This window comes from Crocuta crocuta, unplaced genomic scaffold, assembly GCF_008692635.1.
Source record: "Crocuta crocuta isolate KB4526 unplaced genomic scaffold, BGI_CrCroc_1.0 scaffold636, whole genome shotgun sequence".
Taxonomy (NCBI): domain Eukaryota; kingdom Metazoa; phylum Chordata; class Mammalia; order Carnivora; family Hyaenidae; genus Crocuta; species Crocuta crocuta.
Window position 1 is genome coordinate 465,356 of NW_027530380.1, and position 11,247 is coordinate 476,602.

At 62.7% G+C, this 11,247-nt stretch overlaps 1 protein-coding gene across 1 annotated transcript in view; it reads right to left on the minus strand.

Annotated features, from left to right (window-relative positions):
- Nucleotides 1-201: 201 nt before the first annotated feature.
- The window catches only part of ANO1 (anoctamin 1), a 75,248-nt gene continuing 64,202 nt past the window's right edge, over nt 202-11,247 (minus strand). The window contains 4 exon segments of the mRNA XM_077766562.1: nt 202-1,800; nt 3,181-3,286; nt 6,851-7,035; nt 8,639-8,691. Coding sequence (XP_077622688.1) covers nt 1,558-1,800; nt 3,181-3,286; nt 6,851-7,035; nt 8,639-8,691 — 587 coding nt within the window. The 3' untranslated portion in view covers nt 202-1,557.

The following is an 11,247-nucleotide window of genomic DNA, read 5'->3' on the forward strand; positions in this document are numbered from 1 at the left end:
GCAAGTACATACAAAACCACACACATGCACACACACTCTTACCGAGCGAGGAGGTCCCAGGAACGTCTAGAACGAGCCCCGTGTCCAGCACCGGAGGGACCAGATGCCTGTGAATCCACATCCCTCCCAAGTTTGCGGCTCGACCCGGGGGCCCTGGGTGGGCGCCGCACGGACAGCGCTCACCGGAAGGATGTGGTTGTGTGTCCAAATTTATTTAGTCGAATGAACGTTTGGCCACGGTCCTCTGCGGATTTGCGTACATGCTCTTTGTAAAAAAAAAAAAAGGTTTCCATGAAAGGATTTTGGGTAATCACCTAATTTTTAATACAATGTTTATATACAAAAACCCCATTTCAGGCTCACTGTACAAGAGAAAACAAGCATCAGACTGCAAGGTTTAGCAAGTAACGGAAATCTACGGCACCTGCGGACTTCGGTCAGTTGGCGACTTGAGGGAAAGACACTGTACCAACCACGTTAGGACAAACACAGTTACATTCTCTTCCCTTTCTTTGCTGAGACATCCCCTCTGTTTCTCTTGGTGCTCGAGAAACTTCAGGTAATCGGTTAGGATAATGGCTGCAAATTTAGAGCACTCATGGCATCTAGGATTTTAACAAGCATTAAAGCGATAAGTGTCTGACAGTAACATTCCTGTAAGTAAAAATATAGAGAAGTGTTACCAAAATAGAAGCCTTTATTAATAAAAATCTTTGGTAGTAACAGTATTTGAAATTCTTCTCAATGGTATTTGGTTAACTAATGAAACAAACTCCTTCCACCTCTGAGCTACAGGAAAAAACCCTCACGTCCACCAGAGAATTGATTTATTAAAAACCTAATAAATATCCTAAATCTGCAAATGTTTTTCTGATGCCTTAAGACTCCTTGAAACCCGAAGCCGCCTTTAGGAAGGCCCTCAAGGTCGTCTCTCTCTGCTCTGTTCTTGCCAACCCGGTTTTCTTTCCTTTGTTTTCTGTCCCACCCAGAGGACAGACCATTCTGAGGCCGCTCACAGGGCCGGAGCAGGTGCGCGGCTGATGGGGGGCGTGCCCCCGGAGGTGTGGGTCACCTGCTTCCCGGGGCACCGGAGCCCTGTTAGGTGCTAAGCTCGCAGGCACCTCGTTCTGGCCAGAGCGACTTGGTGTCTGGACCGAAAACAGAAGACGAAAAGCCGTCTGACTTTTCCGACCCAGAGGCAGGGACGCCTTCTGAGACTGGCGTCAGCCTCAGTTTTCCACTCTGCCTCCAGTACCGCACGGCGCCTGCCCGACGCTCTGGGACGTCTTTTCGCATCTCTCTCTAAAGGCATCAGGCGGCTTGGGAAAGAGCTCTCTGGAGGCCTCTGCTCGCGTTCCGCCGCCAAGCAGGTCTCGGTCCCCGAGAAGTGTTTCTGCGAAGCGCCCGCACTCCCGCGTGCTACCGCCCTGTCCCCAGCGACTGCTTTGATCATCCTTGAATACTACAGATAAAAACATTCCCTGCGTAATGGTTTTGTGCAAAAATGAGGAGAAAAAACAACAGAAGAAAGACAGGAAGATGGTGGTCTTCCGGGCGCTACGGGGCACCCGCGGGGAACTCGGGGCTGCCCGGGCCGGCTCTGGGGCCGTGGCTGGTGGGGGGCTCCTGCTTCTTCCGGTCCTTCTCCATCCACGTGTCCAGCAGCTGCTGCTTGCCTTGCTCCTCCCTCATGAACAGCTCCACCATGAGGACCTTCTCCTTGTGCACCTGCTGGCTGGTGTCCTTCGGGATGTCCGGGATAACCCAGTCCACAAAGTCGCTCATGAACATGACCAGGTTCTGCAAGGACAGTCGGTGTGCGGGGGGTAGGAGGGGGGCCGCCATCCCCACCTGCACCCGCCCCGTCACGCCCAGCCCATGACCTCAGGCACATACTTCGGGCTCCCCGGGCCTGTTTCCCGCAAGGTATAAACACGGCAGGAAACCGGCCGGTGGGCCGTCCGGAAATGGTGGCAGACGCCTATGAAGGATCTGAGCTCAGCAAACAGCCAGTTTCTGAGCAATTGGGAATCCCGGGGCCGGGGAGCTTAAGTGGTTTGATTGGTCAGGCATCGCCACATATAACATGCGCCGGGCTTTGGTGGGGGGGCGGGGGGCGGCACGTAAAACAGAAATAGCACAGAAGCAGCCGGAACGTGGTCTCTGCTGGGCCCACAGCCACTTCCTCACCCTGCAGGGCCTCCAGGGCGACCTCAGAAGTCCACGCCCTCCCCGGGGAAAGCGTCTGGTGGGTCACGGCTTTTACGGAAACACCAAAATCTGTTTTTAAAACTTCTGTCCAGTGGCCCTTTGTCAGCGCGTCTGGCTGAGTCAGACACCTTGTGGGCCATGTGGGTGCCCCTGCCCCGCTCGCCTTTCCTGGCTGGGGCTCACCCTGGGAGGCTGCCTCCAGTAACCCAATTGCACAGAACCCTTGTCTCAGGCTCTGCTTCTGGCAGACTGAGCCCCAGACACTTGTCTGCTGCAGAGTGTGCTGGAAAGCTGCCAGGTGAGGCAGCAGCGCCTCGGGCAGGGGGAGGGGCACGTGGGAGGAAGTCCTGCCCAGGGCCATGTGGTGCAGAAAAGGCAGAGCGGGGGGCTTGAGCCCAGTTCTTGGGATTCCAGATGCTAGTGGGACACACATGAAGAGGACCTGGGCCCACGTGGCTAACGATGCTCCATCTCTGAGACCTTAGCGGCTGTAAGTACCAGCCTGGTCCCCAGTCTGGGGTCCTGTCCGCTGGGAATCACTTTGGCCTCAGAGTCAGCCTGTCCCCTCCCCAGAGGTCAGGTGAGGCTGGGCCCCCTGGCTCTTCTCTGGGGTCCAGAGTCAGCGGGGAACCCAGGCCCTCGTGCATGTCCTCTGGAAATGCCTCCTGGTACACAGACCGCGAGAGACTCAGAGGAGAGACGGTCTCCTTCATTAAAGGGCCCTTACATGGAACTCAGCCTGCCCTCCCCGAAGGGCTCCAAACCCCACTGTCAATGCTGGCCCAGGCCCTCCCTCTGCCTGCCTGGGACCTGTCCCTGAGGGGTCCTGGGGTCACCAGGCCCCTTCTTTGGGGGCCCCGGAGTAAGTTCTCCAGGGCTCCGAAGGCCCCCGTCGCCAGCCACCTCCTGCCTTCTGGCGCCTCCTCAGTGCCCAGTTCTCAAACCTTCTGGAAAGGGGGCCCCCCGCACCTGGAAGACGATGACGAAGGCCAGCCGGGCTGCCAGCACGGCCCAGAAGTCCTTGGAGATGTCGTACTTGTGCTCCGACCACGGGGGCTCCCGGTAGTCCTTGTACCTGCGGGGGTGGCCGGGCATCAGGGTCGGGTCTTCATGCAGAAACTGGGATTGCGGCCGGCGCCCTGCGGCCTCAGGAAGCCTCCACCAGACCCCGACCCCCGCCGGGTGCGCGGCCCTCCCTGCCGGAGAGGCCCCAGACCCCCGCTCACACTCGGGGGAGTCATTCTCCGTGTTGGAGGCTGTGGCCTGGACCCCGAGGGCCGGGCAGGGTCCCAGGGGCTTCATGGAAAACTCAGACACCACGAAGAGGCCCCACAGGCCTGTCCATGAGCTCAGAGAAGTCAGATCTGGACCAGCCGGTCCAGGGGTTCCAAACTTAAAACAAATTTTTTTTTAATGTTTATTTTTGAGAAAGGGGTGGGAGGAGCAGAGAGAGAGGGAGACACAGAATCCGAAGCAGCTCCAGGCTCTGAGCTGTCAGCACAGAGCCCGACGCGGGGCTCGAACCCACAAACTGTGAGATCATGACCTGAGTGCGTCAGATGCTCAACTGACTGAGCCCCCCAGGCGCCCCATGGGGTTCCAGACTTTTAAAGGCAGCGGAAACCTTCTTCCCCAAAGAGATCTCACCGGAGACCCTAGTGGGTCGCACACAGCAGGCACCCCCCCCAACTTCAGCCCAGTGTCCACTGTCTGCCAAACCCCCACTGGGTTCCGTGAAACCCAGGTTTGAAGACCACCTCTCCAGGCTCCCCTCTCTACCGAGAAGCCTGCCAGAAAACCAACCAACACACGTTCTCTGAAAGCAGCCGGGTCTGAGGTCAAATGTGCACTTGGTGCGGACAGNAGTCTAGGGGGCAGGGCTGCTGGTGCCCCTGCTGGGACCTTCTGGAGGGCCCGAAGAGGAGGCAGCTAGCTCTGCGGGCACAGCCCTAACCTGCACCCAGAACCAGTGACGTCCCTGCTGTGTGTTCCTGAGCGATGGCTTGGCCTCTCTGGGCCTCTCTGCCGTCGTCTCACTCATGCTAGAAGCACTTACTGAGCAGCTCCTGCGTCCCAGCCCCGTTTCAGGGGTGGGCATTCAGGACCGCACTACGGTCAGGGCTCCTCACCCACGGAGCTTTATTCCCGGGATGGGAGTCTCTGAGGAGCCACTCAGCACTGAGCCGCCAAACCCGGAGATGGGATCGGGCTGGGAACACGCACTTGGGCAGCAGCTGCACGGGAGCGACACAGGACTCGCTCAGCCTGCTCTCTGGTGGGGACAGGTGGCCCGTTCTCCCAGCGTCAGAGCCACACACACTCGCTCCTCCCTTTTCTTTCTGTGCACTGGGCCGGCGGCATCGGGGTGCTAGCGAGAATGGTTGGGGCACCTGGCAAACTCCTAGGCATCCCTCAAAGCCCCTTACAGACCTGCCCGGGTGAGATGTCCCTACTTGCCCCTTGCCAGTGTGCCTGCAGCCCCCACCAAGAGGACGACAGCGCCCGCTCTAGGGGTGGCTGTGGGGACCAGGTGAGACGGTGCGGGTCTCAGGGCAGGAGCGAATGGTGGCCGGCAGCCACGCCGGCTCTCGGGCTGCTCTGCGTCTCTGCACACCCACCTCCTGCCGCCAGCTCCGTGAGAGCCGCGGGCAGGGGTGCGGCTGGTGGAGGCCCGGAGCTCCCAGGCCCGCGGAGCAGGGTCGTGGCCAGGATGGGGGGAGGGCCTGGCTGGGCNCAGGCCCCTGCGCTGACGCTGGGCCGCCTCCTTAGCCAGCGTCTGGGACCCAGCATCCGGTTCTGGAAAGCGAGGCTAACCTTGTAAACAGCAACACCGACCTTTCAGGGGAAATTCCTAATCACACGAACACATCTCCCTGCCCTGTTTGTTCCTGATTATTCTTTCCCTAAAACGGACCCTCCTGTGTGCTCGGCGCGAAGCGTTCGGACAACAGGGACGAGGCGCCGGCGGAGGAGAGGAACCGGGGGGCGAGGGGGGTCTGCCTGTCAGCACCAGCCAGGACCTGCGCCTACTTAAGGGTGGGGGAGGGCGTCGGGAGCCCCCTGCCCGGCACTCCCAGCCCCCACGCCGGCCCCTCCCCAGGTGACCTCCCTGAAGCTGGTGGCACGTAATTCCGGGCCTTTCCTGGGGTTTCTGTGCCCCAGGAGCGTGTGGGTGGGTGGGCTTCTGGGCACGGGCTGTGTCGCGGGCCTGGCCGTGTGGCGCCTTCTCTACCTGGCGCACCTGGCTCTCACTCGCCGTGCCTGCGCTGACACAACACCGCGAGACCGTGCTGTCCCCACGCGGGGCCGGCCCGAGTGCCCGCTGTCTGCTGCAGCGCCGCTGGGACCCCGAGGCTGGGCAGGCCTGGTCCCCTTCCCCAAAGGCCCCGCCGCTGCTGGTTTTCCAGCTCTTGGGCCTGTGGTTTTGCCGCAAGCTACTTCCTGTTGCCGTCGGTACCCAGAGCCCAGCAGTGCCACCCCCCCCTCCGACTCCCCTTTAATGGGTCAGGATGACGGAGACCCAGGAGCAGGGGTCACGGAACTAGCGAGCTCTACCGCACGGGCTCCGTGACTGGCATGGTGGCCCCTGAGGTCTTCCGTGCTCTGAATCAGCCGGGTTAGAGCAGCTCAGCCGGGTTCGCACCTCCCGGCTTTCTCCGCGTGGCCCCGCCCCCTNNNCCTGGGCTTCTGGCTACCGTCTCCCCTTCACACTGGTCGGCACCAAGGTCCTTGGATAGCAGGGACCATGCCACCCACTCCCGAGTCCCCAGACCCCGAGGCTGGTGCATGTGGGAGACGCACAGGGAGTGGCCGGGTCTCAGCTCGGCCTCCCACGCCCGGCCCGCCTCCCCCTCCCTGTGGTGCTCCCCGCACGCCCAGGTGTGGACTCGGGTCCTCAGGTGTCTGGCTGTCTCATCCATTACCTCTTCTGCGAGTCAGAGCGCCCAGTTTTCCTTAGGGCGTCTCAGTTCTCCCACCAGGACCCCACACCCTGGCCCGTGACCCGGGTCTGGCCTCTACCCGCAGGCAACAGGGCTTCCCTTAGCGCTGGGCAGGCCAGTGAGATTCAGCCCTGACTTGAGAAAGACGTTCTGCCTGTGGGACGGCGGAGCGGAGGCGGCGTCTTCACTGCCCGCCGGAACACGGTGCCACCGCGGAGCAATGCAAAGCTGGGAGGCAGTGCCACGGGGGGCCTGCTCCATCCACGGCAACCCCTGGATCCAGCCACGCCTGCGGCTGTTACGGCCTTAGATAAAGGAACTCCGAGCGGGCACCTGGGTGGCTCAGTCAGTTAAGCATCTGCTCGATTTCAACTCGGGTCGTGATCTCGCGGCTCACGAGTTCGAGCTCCGTACCCGGCCCTGCACTGACAGTGTGGAGCCCGCCTGGGATTCTCTCTCTCCCTCTCTCGTTGCCCTTCCCCTGCTCACGTTCTCTCTCTCTCAGAACAAACAAACATGAAAACCCCTAAAAGCCAAAGGGACTCCTAAACCACCTCTCGGCGCCTCCCTCGTGTGTCTGCATGCAGCACCACCGGCTTCTCTGGGTCTTGCTCCTGAGAGTTCTCACTTGGCCTGCGGTTTTCTTCCCGGAAACACCCCGAATGGGTCGTTTCAAAGACGGACGCCGAGAGCCGTACCTGCAGATCTGCACCTCGTAGCCCAGGTCCAGGGGGTCGCTGGGCGCCGTGCCGTTCTGGAAATCACTGACGTTGAAGGAGGACAGGGTGTGGTTCACGAAGCCGTGCATCGTCCCGTCCTGGCTGTACATGTACAGGTACACCAGGCGAGGGATGAAGTCGGACGTGAAGGAGATCACGAACGCCTGGGCCAGGGGACAGCGGGGTGAGTGCGGACCCCCGGCTCGGGGGGAGGGGGCACGCCCCGAGTGGAGCCTGGCCACGTGACACTGCCTGCGAGTTGGCCACGTGACCAGACTGTTGTGTGAAGAAACGAAAGGTCCAGGTACTCCTGGAGGCCCCCCTGGCCGCCTAAGGGGGAGGCCCTGAGGGCAGGAACAGGACACCCCTGAGCAGGAAGGCATGGGGACTAATGCTGCCTCTCACTGGCTGTGTGGCCTGGGGCACGTCACCTAACCTCTCTGTGCTCCGCACGGCTCGCCTTCCTGGCTTACTTGAAAGGGAACGTGGGAGCGGAAAGATCTTTGTAAACTGTCGCGAACCTCAGAGCCGTCTCTGGGGGCGCCCGTGTGGTGTCAGTACCAGGGCAGGGACCCAGAGCCTGACGGCCGCGGGCGAGGTCCAGCCCTGCCTCTTTCGAGCCGTGTGGTGCTGGGCGAGTCACCTAACCTCTCTGTGCCTGTTGCCTCACGTGTCAGCTGGGCGATGACAGCCCCCTCCCTGAAGGCTGTGTGTGTTAGTGGGTGTATGTGTGCAAAGAGTTTGGAAGGGCCTGGAACATTCTAGATGCTCAATAAACGTCAGCCACCATTCCTCCTGTTGTTGTCCCCTGGAGGTTTCCAGCCGCTCGCAGCACCCCGGTGCTCCAGACGGGCTGCACCCCGTTCCAGCTCTGCCCTGCCCCCTCCAGCCCTGCGCTCGGCCGCCCAGGTTCGGATGAGGGGCCGTCGCTGTCCAGCGTACACGCTCTGCCCGCCGTGGCCCTTTAATGAGGGGTCTCAAGGCCTCGACTGGGCAGGGGGCCGCCACCAGCAGGGCAAGCGGTGTTGCACGGAGGGCTCTGAGGGTCCCTCCTCCGGGACTGAGCTTCACCTCCTGTGCTGTGGGAGCCGAGTCCCCAGGTCCTGACCCTGACCCAGCACGAGAGCAGCCGCCGGGGTGCACACAGCCTGCAGGGGGAGGGCTGAGGGTCACGGGGCGCTGGACCTGCGAGGCTGACTGGGCTCTGCATGCCTGGGGCCCAGCCTTGCGCTCTGAAGCATGTGCCCAGCAGGCAGCTCAGCCACGGGGACCTGGACGGGAGGCTGCAGGGGAGACTGAGGGCTGGTTCACATACAGAGGGGCCACCACCCTCCTGAGCTGCGGGCTCAGGGGTAGGAGAGGCGGGAAGGGCCACCCCATGGGGCAGGGTGGTGTGCATGAGATGCANAAGAACAGAATGACTGCTAGTGACTACTCTGTTTCTGTCTTCCCTCTCTGTCTCTCTCGGGCATTCTCAGGACTCTGGGGGAGAGAGTGGGCTCAGGGGCAAGGGTGGACGTGGTGGAGAATTTTGCTCAAGGTCACAGAAACGGGTGGAGAAGAATTTGGGGCTCCCATCCATGGCTCACCCAAACCCCTCAACACGACCCAGGGACGACAGGTGTCTGAACAGATGCTTCCACCAGGCTGGGGCTGCACAGACGTGGGAGCAGAGACCCCCGCCTCCCAGCTTCTCGGGAAAGGGCGCCCCGTCACGTCTCAGCTCAGCCGGGGCCTCCCCTCAGCCGATGTCCCCATGTCACTTACATTGATGATGACGGCCAGCTTCCCGACACCTCGGAGAATGTTGTACCAGATCCCTGGGGGAGAAGAGAAGCACAGTTTCAAGGCCCCCCCTTGACCCGGATCTCAGTAACTCTGGCTCGCAGGCCAGCAGCCCCGCTGCGGTCCCCTNCTTGGCTCGGACTGGCTCAGAGGTGCTGAAAATCAGCCGCTCCCTGGGTGGTTCTGAGCCCTCCCCCGTGAACCTGCTCACGCGCTGACTGCCTCGGACGAAGCCTTTCCTTCTAGAAAGACAAAGACTCAATTTGGGTGCAGTTCCTGCACAAAAGGGTCCAGGTAAGAGTAAGTGGAGCCCAAGCCCGCGAGGTTTCGGTGTCCTAGACCCGTCACGGAGCTCTGCTGCGACGAGAAGCTATCTGGGGACAGACCAGACGTAGCGTCACAACCCAGGGCCCCTGGCTGCTGGGGCCGGCGTCATGCCCTGAGTCTAGCAACTTGACATCAGCGAGGTGTGAGACGCTTCCTGTCTGGGGGCCCCCGTTTCTGCTGCTGGAGGTTCGGTCTTGTACCTAATTACAGGCGAGCAGGAGGGTCCCCACACGTCACCCAGACAAATGCGCGTCCTCCACCGGCCTCCCCAGCAGAGTCCGAAGGACCCCCTCCTCCTCCAGCCTCGCGGGGCCCCAGCAGGCCAGGCACGTGTCACGGCAGCTGCTGGGCTCAGAGCCCCGTCCCGGTGCTCTGTCCCTGTCCTGGGCTGATCTGAGTCGGGGGAAAGCAGCACTTCCCGGGAAGGGGGAGGGGCAGAGGCCTGGCATTCCGGTGTTACGGAGGGGGTGGCAGGGTTGGACATCTCTGCCTAGCGGTAAGCGCTGGGGGCCCCGGGCCGCGTGGGGGGCCCGGCTCAGCCACAGCCCGAGGTCCACATGCGAGAGCATTGGGGTCTCCCGCTCCCAGCGCCCCGGCTGCGTCCGCACAGCCAGCGGGTGGAGCGCGCCGCAGACCCGGCTCTGCGAGGCCGCGCGGGAGTAAGGGTGGCCTCCCTGCCTCTGGTGAGCGGCTCCAGCACCCGAGGGGGCCGGCACGGGACCTTCCTCGTGACTGGTGGCTCTCAATGCACCTTCGTGCCAGAACAGAGCGGGCAGACACCCACCCCGCCTGTGTCCCCTCCAGGTGGCGGATGGGGACGGGGCCGGGGGCGAGCGGGCGATGGCCTCAGCCGGGCGCCGCTTCCCCACGAGGTCGGCCGCCGTGCCTCCCGCCAGGCTGCTGGGGCCGGGTGACCCTTCTGCGGCCCCCAGGCCCCCGGGCAGGCGTGAGCAGCACCTCCCTGCGTCTCTCCCAGGGTCTTGCGTGGCGTCTGGCGCGTGGGGCGGACGCTGCTGGGTCCACGTTTGCCGAGTGACCACAAGAGGGCGGGGAGCCCTCTGCAAGCAGCCTGCTGGCACCAGATGGTGCCACCTCTGTGCGGGGCGATTCGCCGAGCTCGCTCGCATGCTACTTAAAAACACTGACTGGTGTTTGTAAATCAGGATGATGTGTTTTTAACAATCTCGATTTGCAGCAATCTGAGCCCGTCCCCCCCAGGCCAGGTCCACGGGGCTGGCCTGGCGCCGTGGCTATGGTAGCGCCCCCTCCTGGCTGGCCCGTGCACCGCGCTTCTGTTCTTTGCAGGGCAAAGTCCCTACAGAAGTGATCCCAACTCCTGTCCCCGCTGAGGGGGAGGAGGGCTCAAGGACGAAGGGGGTGCCGGCTGCTCTGTGCCCCGAGGGCATCACCTGGGCCCGCTGCTCACTCGTCCGTCCGTGTGGCCCGCCTGGCCCTGTGGGCTCTGGGTTTGAGGCCCCTCAGACGCGGTGCTGGGGCACGGGTAAGCCTGGTGTGGGCGGGGCGTCCGGGCGGGGGGCTCCCGGGGGAGGCGGCCCCACCGGAACGCAGTGCGGGGAAGAGAGACGGGTGATGAACGAGCCACAGGGGTGAGCAGGGGCAGTGGGAGTGCTGAGCCCAGGACGGAGGGAGCCCGGGACGGAGCCTGGCGCTCGGGCCCCAGGACATCTCTGTGTCCAGGCCCGAGACCCCCCGTGGGAGCCTGCGCCAGAAATCATGGGGTCCTGTCCACAAAGAGCAAAACCAGGTGGCAGGCCTGGCCTGCAGGTCAGCCTCTCGCACGCCGCAGGGTCCTCAAGGCGCCCCTGCTGCCCCCGGGGGGGGGGGCGCTAACCCCCATTCCCGAGAACCGCACACGGGGCCCCGGAGCCGGACGTGGGCAGAGGCGGCACACCGGGAAGGCCCCGGAAACCGAGTGCAGCAGGAAGCGCACTGATCTGGCGTCACAGGCCGGGCCGGGAGGCTGGAGCCAGGTTCCCACTGCTGGCCCCCGCGGCGCCTCCCCCTGCGCCGCCCCTGGGGCCCCGTGTCCCCTCGGGGTGCACACGGATCATAAGAACAGTACAAAGGCCCGTTCAAGGAAAGGTTACAGTGAAGGAGCCCATAAACACCCCGTGAAAGACGGGCAGATTATGCCTCCAGCCAAGCAGACAGGAACCAGGAAGCGAGCAGGTGACCCGTAAGAACAGAGAAAAAAGGGGAGCCGTGGGCAAGAGAAAGAAGACAGGTTTCCCAGCCTCCCCGGT